A 21,416-nucleotide genomic window follows, 5' to 3' on the forward strand; every position below is an offset into this window, starting at 1 on the left:
AGCTGCATGTTGAGTGTGAGGAAAATGGTGAAGACAAAGCAATTGCAAAAGAACCAGTTATGTGTTAGGCATTGTTCATTACTGTTTAATTGAACAAAATAATCAAACATTCATTTTGAATACATTCTTATTGTAATTGTATAAGCTTTTTTCATTATTCATCTATTACATTTTAGAGAATAGCTTGAACATGTTTTATGACATCAAACATAAAATACATTTAAACATGTTATTATTGGCACCAAAAAAGTTTTCTTTTTGACAGCATATAAATCCTGTCAGCCATAAAGCCCATGTTACCAGGAGATGCAAGACATCACTGTCTGAACTGCATTGGCCATTCGTTGAAAGATTTCCAAGGGAAGGGTAAAGGGATTTCAATGTCAGCCTTTTTATTTTCCACTATAATGTATGGTGCTGTACTCTGTGATGCCCTTCTCATTAGGTCTACACCTTCATTAAGTCCTCCATAGAGATGTGACTGCAAAGTACTTATAATCTCCTTAGTACTGTTATTTACACACTCAACACTTAAAGTGTTATAAGCCTCTTGAATCTTCATTTTGGTAAAGTCTTTGTATGTACCCATATGTCTCTTAGCTTGCTCAATCTCTTGTTTTGAAGATTTTAGAACCTCTCCATAGATTTCATCAACTTGAGGCATAATTTCAACATTTTCATTTTTTAGGTAGGTGCGGAAATTCTCACCTATTTCAGCAATAAGATGGACGAAATTATTAACTGCCTTGTAAAGCAAACTGAAGCCATTGTGCAGTGTCTGTCTTAGCTGATCATATGCAGACCTTGTACTAAAACTCAATTCATCTATGATCTCATTTCCATTAACAGAAACATCTGTTCCAGGTATGATGAAGCGCATTTCCCTGAATAATCTGAAAATCTTAGGCGTTATGCTTGCAAACCCTTGGATTGTCTTCTCAAGTTCAGACAAACATGTTTGCTGCAACATCTCTAAGTTCAGGGGATTCTCATCAGATTCAGTCAATTTAAATGTTATGTCAGTCAAGAACTCTGCTACAGCATCTATAAAGACAAAAATGTTGTCTTCCCCATGTCTCAAAACTAGCCTGACTTCATGAGCCAACCTGTCTGCAGAATTCCTCACACTCATGGACATCAAGCTGTCAGAAGCTTCTCTGTACAAGTTTCTTCCTTGTTCTGCAAACTGTTTGACTGCACTCTGGAGTGTGTTACAATACATAAGAACCCCTTGATAGACTCTCTCTACAAAATTGGAAACTGTGTTTTTCAGTTTGATTCCGCCACGGTTGAGGTCAAAGCCAAAGTGAGCGACATGATACTTGTTAATAAACTTCAACACAGCATTCGTCATGGCAGGAATTCTGTCCTTGGTCCCCTCAATCACATCATGGAGAAAGTCCCAATTCCATGATGTCTGTAAGATTAGCTTCCGTGAGTTTCTTAGTGTGACTTTGGCGGTGTAAACATCGGTGTCCTTCTCTGGAGTAGACTGAAGTTGGAGGAAAAAATGAAGAAGAAGAATTGTTTAAACATTTTCAAGTTCCACTACATTTAACGTCAAACCACATGTAGATTTAGAAATAATTTTTAAAGGGCCTAAAGAGTTACCAGGGAGCGACTGAATAGTTTTCCATACAACTGTGATGGAGACCTTTGCTGAAATTGAAAGCCCAAGAAACCAGTCGATGGTGAAGAAACAGATGCAATGATTCCATCTTTGCGTGAAGCAAAGCGGAGGTTCACATCCGTAAATGTTTGACTGGTGATGTCAGCAGTCAGAACATGATGAGACTCCCTGTAAAACAGAAAAACAAGTAGTAGTTTTTAATGAGCATTTGATCAAGATAGTATTGAGAACTCTTGGGTTAGCCATTTCACTCTGACAAGACACAATGTTTTGAATGTTTCCATTCAGTTGAGGTCAGCAGCCCCAGAACAACATCAAGTCTTATCACCAAACAAAGGGATTCTTCTGGTCAAGTTCACTGAAAATGCTCTTAACCCTGGATACTAAGCCAGTAATATCTACCCTAGAGTTGGTTTTCAATACTTTGCGTTTTGTGTTTTAATGTCTGCTGAGTGCTGACATGCAAATAACTCTCTTGCAACCATGCAACATGCAGTCACAAAACTTAATAAGGTTTCTAAGTATTGAGTACACATGTAATACTGCATTAATGACAACACAGTAGATGTTGCAGCTGATGTGATAAAGTTGCACTATGAATTAATTCATGATTTTGCACCTTTTCTTTCACTTTCTCACCTTTTTCTTTCTTTCTTCCTGTTAGAAATTGTCTTGCAGAAAGAATTAATAAACTAAATACCGGCAAGTCTTGTTTTCCAATCCTATGATTACCCATACTTACCTTGTGTTTTGTGTGGACACCTGTAGCAAGTTGATATTTGCATCATTGTGTATCAGGTTGCATTTCCCATTTAGATTTACTCCATTATCAAATCCAAGAGTTGCACTGGCTGGGGGGACATAAATAAAATAAAATATCATTCATATGGTGTCTCTGATTTAGTAAGTGCCTCAAAGCTGTCTAGTCAAATACAGTATATGCAAGACTTACCAGAGAGGTCGTATTCCAGGAAGGTCATATGAGACTTGCAGTTGGAATCGAGCAAAGTTATGATGCTGGAGTCTTCTTTCTCCAGGTTGGCAGTTGTTGATGCATTATAAATAGGGGAGGAAATCTTAAGAGTAGCACTGAGGGCACCAAAACCTGGAATAAATATACTTGTAGGCAGATGTAGGGCTATTTCAGGGATTTCAATTTTTTGCTCCGGAGTGATAGATTTAACAGTGATTTCATGCTTTGGCATCTTGAATGAAAGGAATGACATTTTTCCCTGTAGATACTCTGTGTCAATGTTGTAACTTGGCACTAATATTATTGGATAACCTATCACACTGATGGTAAAGGGTACGGTGGTGATCACTTTAGGGATGTTGAGATTCTTTGGATCGATTGTAAAGGCTTCCACAAACCAATTGGTAAACGGTACATTGAAGCTCGGAATAGGGATTAAAGGGGGAAGAGTGAGATAATCAGGAACATCAGCATTTTCAAATCGCATGTCTATGTTCCTTATGGAATATGGAATCTCTTTTACCCAAGAGGGCACAGGTAAGGAAATCACAGGGCTGCTAAAAGTGATTCCATTTTCATGTAGTTTAGATGGTATTGCATACTCCTGGCCCTCCATTGACTTGGTGTACACAATGCTGAATGAAATGTTAAGGAATTGTAAGTTGTCAATGTTTGCGACTTGATCAAACTCCAACACATCAAACAAGGTCTTCTGATATACAGGAAGCCTAACTGCCTTCAAGAATTCTAGGGGGCCTTCCCCTGATCCAGTGGCATCCATGCGTACTTGAGATTCATCATTGGACATGAGTAAATCATAAACATGGATGAGAGATGCCAGTTGTTCCTTACCACTCCAGGTGAGGGATTGCTTCTCTGAGCTGATGGCAAGGTTGATGCTCTGAGTGAGTCCAACTTGACCCAAACTACTTGGTTGACTTCCGTCAATGTTCATTTTTGTCTTGAATGTTGTTAAAGGAACAAATTCCAGTTCTCCTTCCACAGTGTGCCTTCCATTTGTGTTGAAAGATGCTGAATTGATATTGTTATTGCTTGTGAAATGAACTGTTGCAAAGATATGCTGGATGGACATCTCAAGAGCCAAGTTCTCATTCAAGTCAAACTGGAGGATGTTATTATTTGGGCTTCGTTTTTGTTTTTCTTGTTTGTCAAAGTTTGAACTTAAGAAAGTCCTGACAGTTGAACGCAGGTGATTGGCATTAAGATAGAAACTGACCTCATTCTCTAATTCCCCAGAATAATCACAACTTCCCATTATGGTTATATCTGACTTCCCCTGTGTAGAAGTTGTCAGTGACATATGGGAAAGTGCTTCCAGTGCCCAATCTATATCAAGGTTCCCTTTGCCTACAGACTCAATTGCAGGAATGTTAAATGTGTATTTAATTTTTTTCCTGGAAATAATATTTAGCTTGGTGTTGGTATTTCCAGTGATTTCCTGTTTCAATTCTAGATTGAGGAGTGGTAGACTGATTTTCGCAGCGTTAGACACAGAAGTTTCCATGCTCCTTTTGGTCAGTCTAACAGCAGATTCATGGTTTGCCTCCACATTGTTGTGCTCCATGGAGACAGTGGTAGCCAGTTTTAGTCCTCTCTTCTGTGTCAAACTTGTGGTGCCATCAATTTTTCCATTTAAAATATCAAACACAGATGTTGAGGAAGCACCAAACTGAGCCACAATGTCGGACTGGTTGTAGAGGCCAGCATTAGCATTTAAGGTTATCAGAGTGGATTTGAAGGAGAAGTCACAAGTCATATTACCCATGGCTGGAATCATAATGTTGTTTTCAATGGCTGGGAGAGTTAAAGTGGGAAGCCTAATTGCACTTAAGGTTTCTGGAACATGGATGACAGGTAACTCCAAAGACGGTACTATAAGGGTATAGGATGGCACAGTGAAGCCCAATGCAGGAACTTTAAAGCTTGGTGTACTGACCTCTCTCGGAACAAAGTAGCTAAAAGCTGGCATCTCAGCCCTAAAAGCAGAAACATCAATATTCAGTATTGGTATCTTGTATCCAGGGACAGTGAAGATTCTAGGAGGTAAGTTAGAAGTGTCAATTTTGTGTTTAATGTACTGTGACTTAGCTTTGTTGTATGAATCCTTTAGAAGTGCAACTACTTTATCCCTGTATTTTTCAAATTGAGCCTGGATGACATAAGCATTGTCACGGATTGAATCATAGATTGGTTCGAGGTATAATTCATGACTGTGCATATCAGGATTTTTGTAATAATGAAGCTTCAGATTCATATCAAATGACTGTTGTGGAGAATTAAGCAAGGTTTTGAATCCAGCTTCTTCCCACAGAGAGAAGTGTTTGACAGCAGGGGTTTTCATTTCAAGGCAAGGCACTGTTATCTCTGGGAAAGAGAGGGGAACAGTCAGAAAGTCCAGATTAGCTTCTCCATTAGCTGATGAGTGAAAGAAGATGTCCATTTCATTGTTTGCTGCTGTTATGTTGTGATGATACTTATACTGGTTGAATCTTGCCAAAGCAATCCAATATGCATGCTGCTTTTCGAAGTTTAGTACAACTCCGTAGTCATTTAGGAAATCCACCTTACCAGAGAGTTTCAGGGGGAGGGTAATCTTTGAATTTGCTTGAGACTTAACATCAAGTACAACCTCAAATGGATGCACCATTAATTCCAGTGAGTTGGACAAGGATCCAATCAGATTTCCAGTGAATTCAGCATTATGAGATGCTGCCAGTGCAACTTTCAAGTCCCCAATATGTGTCTCTCCATTTAAAATCATTACACTCTTCTTAAGGGATGGACCTTCAGTTTCACATGTTGCTTCAAGGACGATATGGCTTAAGGACACTGATTCAACAGTCAGTGTTTTCTTCACTTTCAAAGCTTTACAGTCTGTTTCTCCAACAAAAACTAGCTTGGCAGTGTTGAAATTGATGTTGAAATCCACATTGCTTGCATGTGTACCTACATCAGAGTAGTCTTTAATGGTCCACTTTCCATCACCAGTAGTTTGACCAGTCACAGTAATTTTCCCAGATTCCACTGTAGCATCTATAATCTGTTTCAATGATGCTTGATTTGAGGTTTCAATTGATGGGATGTCTAAGTTGTGGTTGTAGGTTGTGTATATGTTTGCAGAAATCCCACTCCTCAGTGTAAGTGCAATAGTGTTTAACATGTCTGCTGTGTACATTTGAGTTGTGGCCTTGGCATTAGTCCTCAAATTAGTGTCAATAGAGGAACCTGACAGTATTAATGATCCTTCCTGTTTAAAGACGAAGGCCATATGTTCAGCTTTCACTGTTCCTGTGAGTAGCAGTTTCTTCATTCTGGGAGCTCCAACCTGAAAAGCAGCTTCAAAGGTGTATTTAAGAGGCTCAATAGGTGAACTGACATAAGACATGAGGGTGGCTTCAAACGTTGGGTTTTTTGATGATAATGTTGCATTCCCAATCTTTGCTATAGTTATAAAAGTGTACTGTGGGAAGTTGATTCTTAATTCTCCATGGATTTTACCTAAAACTGGGATACAAATATCACTGGGAATTTCAGGCAATTTGGTCTCTGGAATTGGGAGCATCGTGATTCTAAAGTCTTCCAGATTTAGTTTGGGGATGTCGATAGCTGGAAATTTTATTTCCGAAAGAGTTATTCCTGGAAACAAGAAATCTGGAAGTTCTGATAGGTAGAGAACTTTTAGATCACCAAAGATTTCCTCTGGGTCAGGCATTCTGATCTCAAATTCTCTGATGTCATCTATGATTGCCACTATCTTTGCTTTGATCTCATCAAAGTCTATGGTAAAGGCAGGAATTGTATAGGAGTTTAGAATGGTAAACTCAGGGATGGAAATCTGAGCTGGGATACTGATCTCCTGTAGTTTGTTTAGGTCAATTGTAAATGCTGGAATGACAAGGTCAGTGAAAGGTATAGTAAAAGAGCCAACTTCAATCTCCGGTCTTTTCAGTGCATCCAGAAGTCCATCAACAGCTTGCTTCATCTGGGTGATAATCTTGTTGTCCTTCACCACTTTTATAATTGTGTCTATAATTCGGTTAAATTGCACAGATATGTAGGCCACCAAATTACTGTAGGATTCACTTACTCTTTGGAGGTAAATAGAGATTTCATCCCTGATATCCATGTCAATAATTCTTTGTCTCATGTCCTCAAGGATATCCTGAACTTTTATTTTAATGTCATTGTAGAATGTGGTGTCGATCACATTTTTCAATTTCTTTAGAGCATCTGCCACTTTTGTGTTTTTGAGCTCATCCAAATAAGTGAAGATGGTGCTTTGGATCTCTCTAAAATAATCTCTTATAGCCTCAATTTTTTGTACTATTTCATATGTTTTAATCTGCTCATTGATATAATTTGTTAGTTCAGTAATCCTCTTGTTGGTCTCATCAACAAATGCACTGTAGTCAAATTGTTTGATTGACTTAAACATTGAAGAAATGTTTTCGTTAAGGCCATCAATACTTTTCTTAAAGTCAGTTGCTCTGAGCTGGCTTATCACACTGTACAGAAACTGCCTAATTTTTTCATAAAAAAACATAAAGTTGATAGATTTCAGGGCACTTACAACTGACTGCACAGTCTCTTCAATTTTTAATTCTTCAATCAGAATAACTGTCTGATCCATTAATTCTTTTAACTTATCATTAAGTCTGTATTTCAAAAATTGATCCCTAATGTATGAATACACTGCATTAACTTTGGTGGGGATTTCATATTCATCAATCCAGTTGACAATAACATCATTCATAGATTCAATCACTTTGGCTATCTCTGAAGAGGGGATTTTATATGAGAGCTTATCAATATAAGAGGCCAAATCAAATGAGAGAAGATAATCTTTTACATCTCCAAAAAACACGTTAATGTCAAAGTCCCTAATGGCCTGTTTTATTTCAGACAGTTTGTCTCTGATTTTTTCCAGTATTCTATATTTAGAATCAAGCTCCCGCAACCATGCAGTTCTGTTTTCTGTGAGCTTCTGTAGATCAATCTGTCTGATGATGTCCTCGATAGCATGAAATACTTTTACAAGTGACTGCTTGATTTCGTATTTTTCATCAAAGTCCTGCAACTGTTTTGCAATCTTTGAAAGTACATTTGTTATATCATTGGTAAGATGCCCTGCCTCGATATAGTCCTTGACTGTCAGGATTAGGTCTTTTATGTTAGTTGCAATATCCATCACTGTATTTTCTAAGTTTTTGCTTAAAGTGTTCATTAGAAGTTCAAAGTCATCAATTGTTACAGCAAACTCACTGCTGTAATAATCAAGATTTCTCTTTATGTGAGACACTTTGCCCCCCAAGTCTAGTTCTTGCATAAAGTTACTTACTTGCACTGCTACCAAATCTAACTTGCCTCTAAAGTCATTTATTAGCTGATCAATGTCAAAATTGTTGAAGAACTTTTTAAGAGATTCTAATGTTGTTACAAGTGCATTCTTGAGTTGCTCAAAAGCAGCAGGAAGGCTCTCAATAAATGGAATGTCAATAATATGACACTCATTGACTTTATCATACTTAAGGAAACTAGTGATACGGAATTCTTGTATTTCTGATACAGACCCACTGTCTTCACTTAGTTTGTTGAAAATATCTGTTAACATTACTCCAGAAAATTCATATCCTAACTGCTCAGGATTATTGTAAGTATTGATGTCCTGGTTATAAGCATGGTCATTGATTTTAGATTTTGTTTGCCAGGTCACGTGTTGGTCATGAGGTGCCAGGAGACCATCAAGTTTGTGCTCTACATTAATGGAAGACTCCCATCTTGGAAGCACATGTGTGGATGATACCCGACTATCATGTGAGTATGCAACAGCTAAGGGCTCAGCTTTAACCAACAATTTGCTGGACAGCTGACCAGCATGATCCCCATAGAGATTAATCTTTCCATCACTATTGACAAGAGCATCGATAGTGAAGCTGAAAGGCAGTGCCATGGTGCGAATAGTGCTGTCGAAATGTAGACGCTCAGACTCTATTTGTGTTTCACAGTTGGAAGTGGAGGAGAGTCCAGCAAACTGAAGCTCACAGTTGTGACTTAGCTTGGCACCCATCACATCTCCAAACATGCTGTGTTTCATTGTACCAGCCATTTCGTCACAGGTGAGTTCACAGCTATTCATGATGTTGACTTCATCTCCATAACCTCCATTCATACTTCCACTTAGGTGCACCTTAAATGGCTCCAGTTTCACTTGGCCTTCATTCTTCAAAATGATGTCATTGAATTTGAGGTCATTTGTTGCACCAAGTGACATAAGAAATGGCTTCATATTAAGCTTGGTATCTTGCTTGTAGTGAACATCTTCACAGATTTCGCAGTTCGTGTTGGAGTGTAGAGTTAGGGTCCACAGTGTGAGGGTCAGCGCATGACTATTTTCCATTTTCATCTGCTTAAGTGTTCCCATGGTGTTACTACTAAAGGTGAGAGCCCTACGATTCAGTGCAATACTCATGTCGTGTCTTGTTGTAGCATCATAAGCATGGCCTTTGAAGACACCATTCAAAGAGGCTTCTGCAGGTGTGACTTTACCCTCGATGTTTATCTCTCCCCGGCTCTCTGCAGTCATTCCTTTGGTTAACGAAGACATAGATGCTTCATGGTTGTCAATGGCACCATTGAAGATATTTTCCACTGTTAAAGAGCTGCACAGAATGCTGTTAATTCCACTTGTGGTCAGACCATTTCTACCAACCCCAACAGAAGCTTTGTGCAATCCACGCATTGTGTCAAAGGTCAGGGAACCCTCAGAGTTTACTTCAAGCCCATTTGAATCCAAGGATCCTGTTATGAGTGAGAATACCTTATTTGTGTCATAATCTGCCTGCGACTCAATTGCAAGGATGGCCATATGGTCAGACACACCAAATTCAACTTTGTTACTGAGTACTGTGTCCATGCCTGTAGCTGCAGCATGGCATTTTAGAGTCAGTTGTGCATCTTTATACTTGAGCTCTGCTACATGCTTGAAAATGTCTCTTTGGGCATTGGTTTTGGACACAATGTTCAACTCGGAGTTTGCACAAACTCCATGGATCATGTTATCAACTTGGATGAATGGTGACTCAAAGTGCAGGGTAGACTCTCCTCTTCCCTCATGATCAAATGGACGTAGATAGTAGCTGTGGGTATAGGAGGTATTGGTGTATAGTGGGCCTATATTAAGCAACCCTTTCATGGTGCCATCTCCTGAAACCTCATCTGAATTTAGGGTGGAGGTTGACTGAGCAGAGTAATAGATGGAGGTCTGCAGGCCTACTGGACTAGAGGCTTCAAGTTTGTAGCTAGCTTTCGCGTTCAATTTGTTTGTTACTGTTAATGTTTCTAAGACACTGAAGCTTGTGTCAATGAGGCTATGGCTGAAGGAACAGTTAAGAAGGTACTTGACATTTTCATCAGCTCTTCCTGACATCATCCCAGTTCCTTGACATAGACAAAAAGAAATGATACCGTCATCAGTATCTAAAACAGCACAGTCAAATATGAAGAATAAAGTTCTTATTAAAACTCTACATTGAGTTGGTCCAAATCGCATAGCAAGAGATCAAGAGCTAAATATGTACAAAATCTTAACTACTATGCCAATTTCTCTACAGCAACTCCACAGAATTATTGATTAACTTTTAAAAATTTCAGAAAGACACTTACCTTCATACTTGTATGACAATAGGTTGAGAGGTGACTGAGCCATGGACTTGCACTGCACAATGTAGTTGGGAAAATCAATAGTGTTGTTTCCCCCGGAGACGGAGCCTTCCCAATTGTAAATGTTACTGTTGATCTTGGTGGATACTTCAACCAGGCCAAGAAGGGGTATAGTGAAATCCAACGAGGGTGGTATTGTGATAGATGGTAAAGGATATTTTTTGGCAGGGACATGTAGACCTATCACTGGTAAATCTATACGGGGCATAGACAAAGTGGTTGGGATGTTCAGTTCTTCCAACTTTTTGCCTCCAAGTGGAAGAGGAAGAGAGATGGCCATCTTCTCTTTGTTGAACTGGTATCGGAATAAGCTGTCACTATTAAGGTAAAAAGAAATTAAAAATCAATATCATTCAAACTTTTGGGAGAAGCAGAGGACAGAACAACCAGCACATCTAAAAAATGTAGTTAAGGTTTTTGAAAGCAATCTGAAAGCAAAACTATACATTGAATACTTACGAATGCAGAAACAGTTTGTCAGACATAGAGAGATCTGACACACTCCTCTTACTTCGCCAGTTTGCAAGATAGGGGACGCGCGCTTTCAATTTATCCAGCCATATATTACCTGCCTTCAAAGTGACATGAAGATATATTAAATTCCAATCCTAAAAAAGGAAGCACTGTAGACACCATCCTTTTTTCACATTCTGTTCTTAAGTAATGAGATATTCAAACGAGCACCTCTGGTACCACCAAGTCACTTAAATCGCCCTTTTTCCTCATTCAGATGCTCGGTTTGATTGTCTTGACTGTGTCTAAATGCCTAAATGCATTGAGTTCCTTACATGTAGTTGGCCTATTAGAAATATGCATCCACAAGCAGTTTAAGAAATGTACCTAATATAGTGACTGTTGTGTATAAATATTTTTTAATGCTTTCTCCTCAAGAGTGGGTACTTTAAATGTCAAACACTACCTCTATTCCTTTGGTGACAATGTGACGGAGTTTCATATCAGTCTTTGCTACTTGATGGTCCAAGATGTCATTGATGAGCTGGGAGACTTGTGCTGGTAGATCCTCTACATCTAGGATTAGTTTGTGAAGTTCTGAATTCAGCTTTGATTTCAGTTCCACTTCAACCTTGTTGTCATCTGTTGAGAGTCCAAAAGCATCCAGTAATAATGAGTGAATGTTAAACATATGTTTTCTCTTGAAAATTCTACTGAGGGCAAACAGTTACCATATTTGACTGAAGCTCTCCCAACAGAGGATGTCTCCAGGAGGTTGAACACAGTTTCTAAGTCCATGAATACGCCCTCATCTATCTTCAGGGTTCCAGTCACAGATGCATCAGTTTTTAGAGAAGGAATAGCCAGCTGGATTTGTATTAAGGCATCCATCATTTTTTCAAGTCTACATTCAAAACAAGGACATGTAGGTTGATGATTACTTTCATTTCCCGGAAAGATTCATTCAGTCATTTCTAGCTAAAAAGAAAAAAAAAGAAATGGAAAAATAGGAAATCTGGAAGAACAGCTGAGACTTCAGCATTGTCTATCAGCAGAAAGGATCGAAGGTTTGTTTAAAGCAACATGTACCTTGTGCGTCCAACAAAAGTCAGCTGTGGGATGTTCTTGTTGGTGACATCAATGGTGATACCTCGTATCTTGTTTCCTTTAGTATCACTGTCAGTTAGAGCCAGCTTGATGCCTGCTTCCACATCATGGTCAGGAATGACAACCTCAGTGGTCAAAATGTTCTTATTGTAGTGGTATTTCATAGATGCAGTGATCCCCGTTGAATCATCACCTGGTAACCACAGACAAACTCTTTAGTTGTTGTCATAGGTGTCACATGCACTTGATATATACCCTTATCACGGATCAAAGAAAGCAGGAATAAATGAAGGGACCAAAACTGATGGCATACAGTATATTCATTTGACCGCCATTATGGTTCAAGTATGGACTCCAAAATAGGACAATTATGCAAAGCCCAAAGGATGGCCAAAATATTACATGTACATGAGGGCACACAGATTTTATCTTATAAAAGTACCTTCTGCCTTTAGAGTCACCTTCAGAGACTGTACTTTATTACGTCCCCTTTTACCCTCTCGAAGAGTTTCACTAGTGAAGGTGGCAGTGTACTCTGAAATTTCCCCCGTTGGCTGGATTTCCACCGCAAACCTGAGTGACAACCACAGTTTTCATTAAATCTGGTTTCTTTTCTAAAGTTGTTGCCTATCTCGTTTCACATGTCAGTGAGGACTCCATTAGTATTATTTAAATATCAACCAACTACAGAAACTATTTACCTACAATTTACCTAAATACAAAAAATCACCAATGAATGTCAAGAGAGATTTGCAAATTTAGCTTTCTCTTACTTGTTTTCTCCAGACGGGGTCTGGTCCATGGAATTGGAGGAACGCATTATGGTGCACAATTTAAGCCCGCTGATTAGGGGCTGGCAATCAGTTGAGACAGTGCCATCCCCTACCAGAGATGGTACTGTTTTTGTTTGACCAGAGGGTACTGACACCAACCTGTTGCTGTATTTCAAGAATTGAGGAATTATTAATATGAAGAGAGAATAACACAACAACAACAACTGCTGAGATTTTTGTGTAATTGGACACTGGTGTCACTGACCTGATGCTGAGCAGCTGAGTATTTGATTTAGGAGCTGGTATTGACACTCTCAACTGGTTACTGTTTATGTCGATCTTGGCATTGATGGAAGTCTCATGGTACATATTAGTGTGCATCTCAAGCCCAGCCTCCACATAGTCTGGAACGTGCACACCCATGAGAGTGACAAATTCCAGCCCAACTGATGGCATAAAGGAGAGTTCAGCCTACAAACAGACGAATAAAACAGAAGAGTGGTAAACAGTAATTCAGAAGTGACAAACTTAGATTAGAAGCTTATTTTACATGTAAACTATGATGAATTGAAGCTAATTTACCGGTATGTATTGACCTGACCGAGTCAGGCCTCCTTTTGCACCAGGTGCAAACACACCAGCCAGTGAGAATTTCAGAGGGAAGCCAGAGGCAGTGGGTAGAGAGAAGGCACTCTCCATGAAGATGTAGTGGGCAAACACTTCATTTTCAGTGCTTGAAATCAATGAAAAAAAGGCCTGTTGGAAAAAAACAAGCCGGATTCAATTAAATTACAGATCTCTTCAAACCATGGTAAGAAATCCACTGTGTGGTACTACACACTTGTGTACCACTGGTACACCAGTGTGGTACAAGCTACTGGTACAAGCTATGATCTGTCACAATGACATTTATGAGCCTCACATGACTTTAAGTTCTGACCTTTCCTTGTCTGACATCATCTAGTTAGTAAAACATTAGTTTGTCCAGCACTTTATGATAAAAGACCTGCAAAACATATTATACAGTAAACTTCTTACACCGTGTCCTAACTGGATGCAACGCGAGCGAGCGATAGCTACAAAATTAATTGTTTTCTATTTGAGTGTCCTAACTGGCACGACGCAGCGCAATGCGATGCGCCGTTTAGAGCCCGACGGCCGGTTTCTATTTCTGTCGCTATTTCGTAAGAGTTATACTCTTAGGAAATAGCTCATCTTCCCACTGATGGCCTCATTTGCTGTTGTAGGTCATATAGAGACATCAGCAGAAACAAGAGACTTTTGCATATCCAGTTAAAAGTTCTTTGTAGCTGCTTTAAGGAAACATTGTCAGATAAAGATAAAATTGTTTCATGAATAAACACACAAGACTGAGGGTTGGTGTGAGGTCAGAGTAGTTGGTTTTGTGCTATAGCCAAGACGAATGAAATTCATATTTTTCAACTTATATATCAGTGTTTAATTATCATTTTAGGGAAATAACTAATTTTTGGTTTTAAAAAAAGAAAGGCATGGGCTAGTTTCTTGTTTTTCAAAGTTTGTGTCAGGAAACAGTTAATCTTACCTTCATAGGCAGAGTCCTGATGAAAACATGGTAGTACATGAACAGAGTCTCAGCCATCTTTCTCATTTCGCTGGTCTTCAGGTATCCTATCTCATTTCCCAAAAGCCGAAGATAAGCAATGGCTTCTGGGGCTTCAGAGAAACGTATGTCATCCATAAGCTTTTGGGCACGATTTGTGATGTCTTCCAGAAGATCCTGCGTGGCCTAAAGAGATCTATATTTTAGTGCACAACTGTGCAAAAGCATTCAGAAACAACAGTATTACAGTGACAGCTTTCACGTTGAGTAAAACATTATTTTCAGGCACAATATGTATGATGTGTCCAAAAACCTGTCTTTTGCTTCTGTCTCTGTCAGGGGTGATTCTGTCCAAAATGTCTTTTAGCATCTGGGCATTGTCCTCTGCCTTGTAAATGACACTGGAGATGGTGTCAGGGAAGAAACCCCTCTCCCCAAAGAGAGCATCAATTGTCGGTTGAAATCCTGTTCCCTCCATAGTGAGCTTGAAGGGGGAGATTTTGACCATATGAATATCTATTAAAAAAATGTTAATGGGTGTCGTCACCACTGATAAATATATTTTTAAATACATACCTCAAAGATGTCATAGTTGTAGCCAAAAACCTTTAGGGTGGTCTCCAGCATGACCTCCTTGGGTAAGGTGTCCCTGCCATCAAAGATAATGTTGCTCTGTACTGAGCCCAAGGGAGAGTTCATCTTGTAGTTGTGTGACATGCCGTTAGAAACCTCCTCAAGTTCCTCCCTGAGTCTTTAGAAAGGGGGAAAAAGAAACTTCTAAGATGATATAGAGTAAAAACAAACATGTATATTGTCTTTTGCAAATCCAAATTATTTAAATTTTCATTATTTTTTCACATGATACACAGAAATCCCTAATATTAAAAGGAAATATTACTAAATAGATTATTTTTATCTTTGCATTAATTGACCTTTGGCCCCTCCAGTGTGTTATTACTGTATATTTCTTTAATGAACTCAGAAAATTGCAATGGTATGTCCATCAGAATCTCAGCAACATAATAATGTGTGGTAACTTTTTTATATCCTTATTATCTCCAGCTAGCACCTAGCTGTGTCTGTAGGTGCTCAATGGGCATTTACATCATAGATATTCTATTATTTTATCACAAAAGAAAACATTTGTGCTCGGAGACTGTGGATTTATGGACTTTAAACTACTAATCTATTAAGTCAATTAATTAATTGTATTACAGTTGTTTTATTCTGTTGCCAAAGGTACTCACTGGTACATTTGTGGATCATCCGATTTGTGGATGTTGTTCAGGTGAGAGATCACAAAGCTCTTGAGCTCCTCATTCCCCAGATCCTCCAAACTATTCACAATTTCTTTAACCAGGTCTTGATGTGGCTTCTTCATCAAAAGCAGATATGCTGCAATGCGTTTCTCCACAGGGCTCTGAGTGTCCAGGTACACCTTCTTGAATAAGACATCCACCTGTGGATGACCCAGATGATTAAGAACTGATTTGGCCAGAACATGCAAGTACAATATTTCAATTTCTACATGAGATAAAATGCATACTACATATAATAGTTTATGTTCATTTAAAGTATATTTATTTGGTACAAATTTCAAATTCCTATCATCCTACCATGCCTCTGAAAATTAAGGATCCATGTTCCACAGACCCAATGGCCTGTAGAGCTGCCTTTTGGTTAGATAGTGGAATGTCGCTTTTCTGAGCACACCGGGCAACAGACAACATCAAATCGAAGTTGACATCTTGCATTGCTTGAGCCATGACACCAACAACCTGGAGATTAGGGGAAAAAAGTATTAACATTGCATCCCTGACACTGATTCTCTGTCAAGAAGTGACTTGTCAACGAAGCCAGATTGTCAGAGTGTGACATGTTTGCATGATTATCAGTACCCTCAGTACAAGGAAGGACATCTCGTCATGGTCAATGGGAACATCAGAGTCATTATCAAGGCCTTCTCCTGAGCAGTCGTTCAAAAGTGTCTTCATGAAATTTGACACATCTGTGACCACTGCAGTAACTTCTCCTTTATGGAACCTGTTGACAAGAGACAGAGAAGACACCATGTATGAAGATATGTTTTCCTTAGAGTAACTACAAAGAACCTTTTAACTGGGTATGCAAAAGCCTCTCATTTCTGTTGATGTCTCTATTTGACCTACAACAGCAAATGAAGCCATTGGCTGGAAGATAAGCTATTTGTTAGTAGTGTAACTCCATACATCTGCTAGGCAGTGGTCGGGTTGGTCCATCGGACGAAACGATTTACAGCACTCTGGACTGGAGACAGTGTGCACGAGCCAGATAAGCGTCTTCACGACAATGCGCACTAGAGCTCATGGGAACTGCAGTTTTCATTCAAACACTACTGCTTTTATCCACAGTGGTTGCCAAAATCAACACAGATTCTTGTGAGATTCTTTTCCCCTGGCAGCAAGCAAGTCCAGACCCTAATTCTGTACAGTGTGAAACACTGAGTATAATCAGATCCTCTGGTTCGTGTACTGCATTTGACTTGTTTTTTTTTAGTACAGTGACACCTGTAGCAATCACAAAGTTGGCATAAAAAGCTTTGCCTTTACTGCCCTCTTTACTCTATGAAATGAAAATGAATTGGAATTTAACAGATCTTTTACATTTAAACCCATGTACTGTATATAATATTTCCAGCATAGGTGTCATTGACACTGAAATATATGGACTACTTTTTCAAGTGGACTTTTTTTAAAAGCATGATTTCAGTGAGGTTATGTTTTCTTCCATGTGGTTATGTCTGTTGGTTTGTTTGTTGTTTGATTTGTAAATGTATCCGTAGGAATAGGACGCCAAAAATACTGAATATTAATGTGATCCAAATGATGAGAAGCCTGTTAATTTTGGTGCTTTCACTTTCCTTTTGATGCTTTCCACTCTAACCCCTGGGGTTGCAGCGCATAAATTCATTATAGAAATGAATTTACATATGAGAGTTCAGTGGTGCAAAACCCCAAGGCTCTGGTATTGAGAGATGTGGAAAAAAGTGATGTCAGATGAGTCATCCTTCACATTTCCAATATGCTAGAACTATACAGGCCAAAATAGCTGACCCCAGTTTCTCTGTTCTGCTGTAGGGTCACTGCAGATGGCCCAACATAAGCCACCTAACCACGTTTCCTCACAAAGTAACTTCCTCTGTATTAGACTTACTTCTTGACTGTGTTGGCCAGAGCATACATGATTGCCTTGCTCTGTTTATACTGAGCCATGCTGAGCATATCTCTGACCCGGGCTGCGTCGGGGTTAGGCTGTAGACTCAGCCCGTACACTAGAGCATCGACCTCTAGTGACACCCCATCGATGGTCCTGATGGCCTGCAGGATAGCGCTGGTGCACTCGGAGGTTCCACACTGGAACAGGGACTGGTAGGTAAGCCAGCCTGATATATCCAGCATTTCAGTGACCGTCTGGCTCAGAGTCTCATTCCTCAGGACACGCAGGCTGGACACCAGCTTATGGAAAAGGCTGGTCCTCTTCTGACCTTGGTCTGTGCCTGGCAAAGCCACAAGATCTCGCAAGGTGCTCAGGACAGTGTCCTTCATGTGGTCTGGAGCTTTATCCTCAGGATCCTCAAAGTGGAGGGGCTTGCTCTGACTAGGGTTTACGTCTGAGAACAGATGTAAAGATTGATTTTGCATTAAAGAGGTGTGAACTGAAACCATTCATCAGACGTGCAGTGATCACCTACCAAACAGTTTGTTGCTGGTCCTCCTGGAGCTTTGAAAGCTGAGATCCTGGATCACCTCCGATGACATTTCAATGTCCCTACAAGGCAGATTCAGAAAGTGATGCAAAAGGAATAACAGTGCTCTCTACTTTATACACCCAAAAGATGACTTACCCATGGAAGAGAGGATGATAGATGTGATTTTCTTTGCACACAGCTCTCGTGATGTGCTTTCCCTTATTATCAAACTGGTAGTTGCAGTCTTGGGTGCTTGTGATTAGCTTTGACAAGGGGCGATGCTAAAAAACAAAAATCCACAATAGTTGAGTTATTTATCTTATTGTAAAATCATTATCATTTTATTGCCATTTGATCCTAATACAGCCATATGTGTGAGTAAAAGTATTATTAAGTATTATGATATAATACCACTAGATACAGTATAAAAGATGGACAGAATGGTAGAGAGACAGTATGTGTTTCTGTCCACAGTGGCACAAGAAAAAAAAAAGTTTTAGACATTTCTTTAAAAGCGCCTCATGTAGAATATATTTTGATACTGAATAGTTTTGGTGTGGCGACCTTTCCAGTCATATGTTGTACAGACAGACATTTATGTCTCACCAGTGTTTGCAGCAGTGCTAGGGGGCTGTTGGCTGATTCCCTGCTGTAGAACTGGTCGCACTGGGAGAGATCCCTGGTTAGTGTCACATCTGTGGCATCACTCCCTTTCTCCAGGTTGTTTGTTAAACACCGACCATGCACTGTGGTCTGAAAAACAGAATATTAGCCTCATAATACAGAAAACAAGTTGTATTTATAGGCAAACTGTCCTTTTCCCAGACTTTGACCTCTATTGGCCTGTCGATCTCCTTCACGTGTGATCTTCGTTATTCTGATTTTGCTCCTTTCAGATGTTTTTAGAGAAGCTTCTCTCAGTTCTGTGAGGATACTAACCATTAGGCTGCTCTCTTCATCCTCCATGTCTGGCACTATGAGTGTTGAAACAATTCCTCTCTTAATGTTTAGGATGTTGACTGGCTCGTCCGTCTCAGGGTAAAGCTGGACACTGGTGACATCCTCAGTGAATTTCAGAGGGTTCCTGCATGAAGAGATGAACCACTTATTTTTTGAAGAAGAACAGGAAACACTGTTTACCAATTTTTTTTAATCCAGTTAACATTGAACCTATATGAGACCCGTGCTGTGACTTGTGACCACTGTCCACTTGACTCTTGTACACTTTCCTGTAAGTTTGACTTAGACCTGCCTTTTCAGGCTGAGATGCAGTCGATTAATGTTTGGTCTCATGCGTTCTATTTTGCCTCAATACTCAACATAGACTCAACAAGACTTGTTTTCATCTTAAAGCTTCAGTTGGTAACTTCGGTCATATTTGCTGGAACTGTCACTATTCTGATTAGTAGAGTAGTACATGAAATGGTTAATTTAGGACAAAATCCAATTTGGAATCTTGTAAGAGGTTTATAAAGGGAACTGACGGTGTATTGTCTTGAAATTTCGCAGACTTTACATTCACTTTTGTCAACTTCCCAACTTTAACTTACAGAAGAGATGTCATGACATTGAATTGTGTGGTCTTGTAAAACATGTTTTGCTCTTACTTTGCCATAGCAGCCTGAAAGGCATCTGAGCCAGGAGACTGTGTGTAGACCGATTGGCCCTGGGGGTCTTCTGACACCTCGCTGAGAACACAGCTCCTGGTGTGCATGATGAATTTGCACATTTGGGGGATTTCGATCTCTACCTATGACACCAGACACAGGGTCAGTGAAGAGGGAGCTCAGATAATGAATATTCTCTCATCAAATGAACAGACAGCGTGGGACACATAACAGTCATGCACGTACCTGACAAGACACTTTTGGGCCGTTCAACAGGTTGGCAGCATCCACCCCACCATTTCTGCTCTCTGTGGTATACTGGTACATATACCTCTTATTGACTTTGAATCTGGATGCCACTGCAATAAAATAATTAGAACATAACTGTTAAATGGACTTTCTCCAGTGAAGGCCCGTTGCTCTATAACTCATTAATAATAGCTAGTATATGGTTAGGTCTATTAAAACATGGCTTCCTGACTAGGACTTTTGTAATTTCTGTACAATTCTCAAAGTGGTGATTGAATCATTTCAAACCAAGTCTCCATACAGATGAGGTCATGTTCCTATATAAGACCCATAGGATCGTTCTTCTCCATATCATCACTACGGCAGCAGACCTTTGCACCGGGCTGCAGCTAAGACAACAGTGAACACGGGTATTGCACTTAATCATAAACAAGCAGGAGTTCATCAGCTCCTGCTCCTATCTTCAGAAAACAGGTCATGCGTTCAGAAACACCACTGATCTTTGAGCAGGTCAATGTGTCTGTTTGCTGAAACATATCATCTACCCACTTCTATCTCTACTTTGCATGCACATACTCAGCTCTTACCAGGTACAAACGGTGTCAAGCTCCTTAGTATGATTGACAATAAATTAACCAATCATTCAAATTATTTTGAAATAGTGTTTTTGCAACAGCTTTTTAAAAAATAACAATGTAAATTGATATGATACATAAAATTGGTTTTATTGAATGAGACATTAACTTACATAGACATGACGTTTGTTCACTGTCAGTCGTTTCCTCTGGAAAACAAAAAGATTGAGGTCAATGGAAATCACTGACTAAGGGTCATTTCAGAATAAATGGGTAAATCTATCTATCTATCCATTTATCTTATCTATCTATTCTGTTGCACAATATGACTGGTAGGTTTCATGTTCACGTTAACAGACACACTTACATACAAATGACAAACAATTTTAGAGATGCTATCAGACAAGTTTTATCCCAGTGTCTCATGATCGAGGGATTCCTGTGAAATGAAATACACCCGAACTCTAAGAATTATAGTTAATGAATGTCTGACCCAACGCTGAATGGGTTCTTTTCTGGTGCCATCCCTCATCCCTGCAAATCAGTTGAGGACATTTTGCATAATCAAACATAATCAAAGCTAAACAAACAATCATGGGAGAAAACAAACTGAATGATGCCTGAATTCCATTTTCATTCAGGGTGGTATTATTCACGTTGGCTCACTATATCACACACTGTCACGTTTTGCTAGGACAACAGATCGTTATGTCTCATGTTAACATTAACACACTATCATACAAATGACAAATCATTTTTAAAATGCTACATTATCATCCCAATGCCACATGATCAAAAAGGATTCCTACTTACGAGCCAGTGAGCAGCTGATCAGCAGCAGTAACAGATAGAGCCCTCTGTAACCCATCGTGGGTCATTGAAAAGAGCTTTCTCTGTTCTTTAGCGCTCCAAGTCTTGACTAATACAGTAATACCTCAAACCAAATCTTTTATAAAGGCCCTGCCTGTCCCTCCACCACCCAGCCCTGCCGAATACCTGA

General features: G+C 39.4%; 1 protein-coding gene across 1 annotated transcript; it reads right to left on the minus strand.

Moving 5' to 3' along the window:
• Positions 1 to 69: 69 nt before the first annotated feature.
• apoba (apolipoprotein Ba) lies at positions 70 to 21,416 on the minus strand. The gene is made up of 28 exons (XM_085768587.1): positions 21,230 to 21,416; positions 20,590 to 20,625; positions 19,839 to 19,951; positions 19,593 to 19,735; positions 18,925 to 19,069; positions 18,592 to 18,738; positions 18,142 to 18,266; positions 17,989 to 18,065; positions 17,451 to 17,907; positions 16,157 to 16,301; positions 15,875 to 16,036; positions 15,506 to 15,717; positions 14,835 to 15,009; positions 14,572 to 14,742; positions 14,241 to 14,444; positions 13,259 to 13,432; positions 12,942 to 13,147; positions 12,677 to 12,841; positions 12,346 to 12,476; positions 11,886 to 12,096; positions 11,528 to 11,700; positions 11,263 to 11,438; positions 10,803 to 10,915; positions 10,287 to 10,660; positions 2,583 to 10,061; positions 2,373 to 2,481; positions 1,612 to 1,798; positions 70 to 1,492 (listed from the first exon to the last, which is right to left on the minus strand). The coding sequence occupies exons 1-28, from the start codon at positions 21,282 to 21,284 to the stop codon at positions 317 to 319; spliced, it is 13,041 nt and encodes a 4,346-aa protein (XP_085624713.1). The 5' UTR covers positions 21,285 to 21,416; the 3' UTR covers positions 70 to 316.

The sequence above is a fragment of the Trachurus japonicus genome, chromosome 22, assembly GCF_045865225.1.
Source record: "Trachurus japonicus isolate A0001 chromosome 22, Traja_1.0".
NCBI lineage: Eukaryota > Metazoa > Chordata > Actinopteri > Carangiformes > Carangidae > Trachurus > Trachurus japonicus.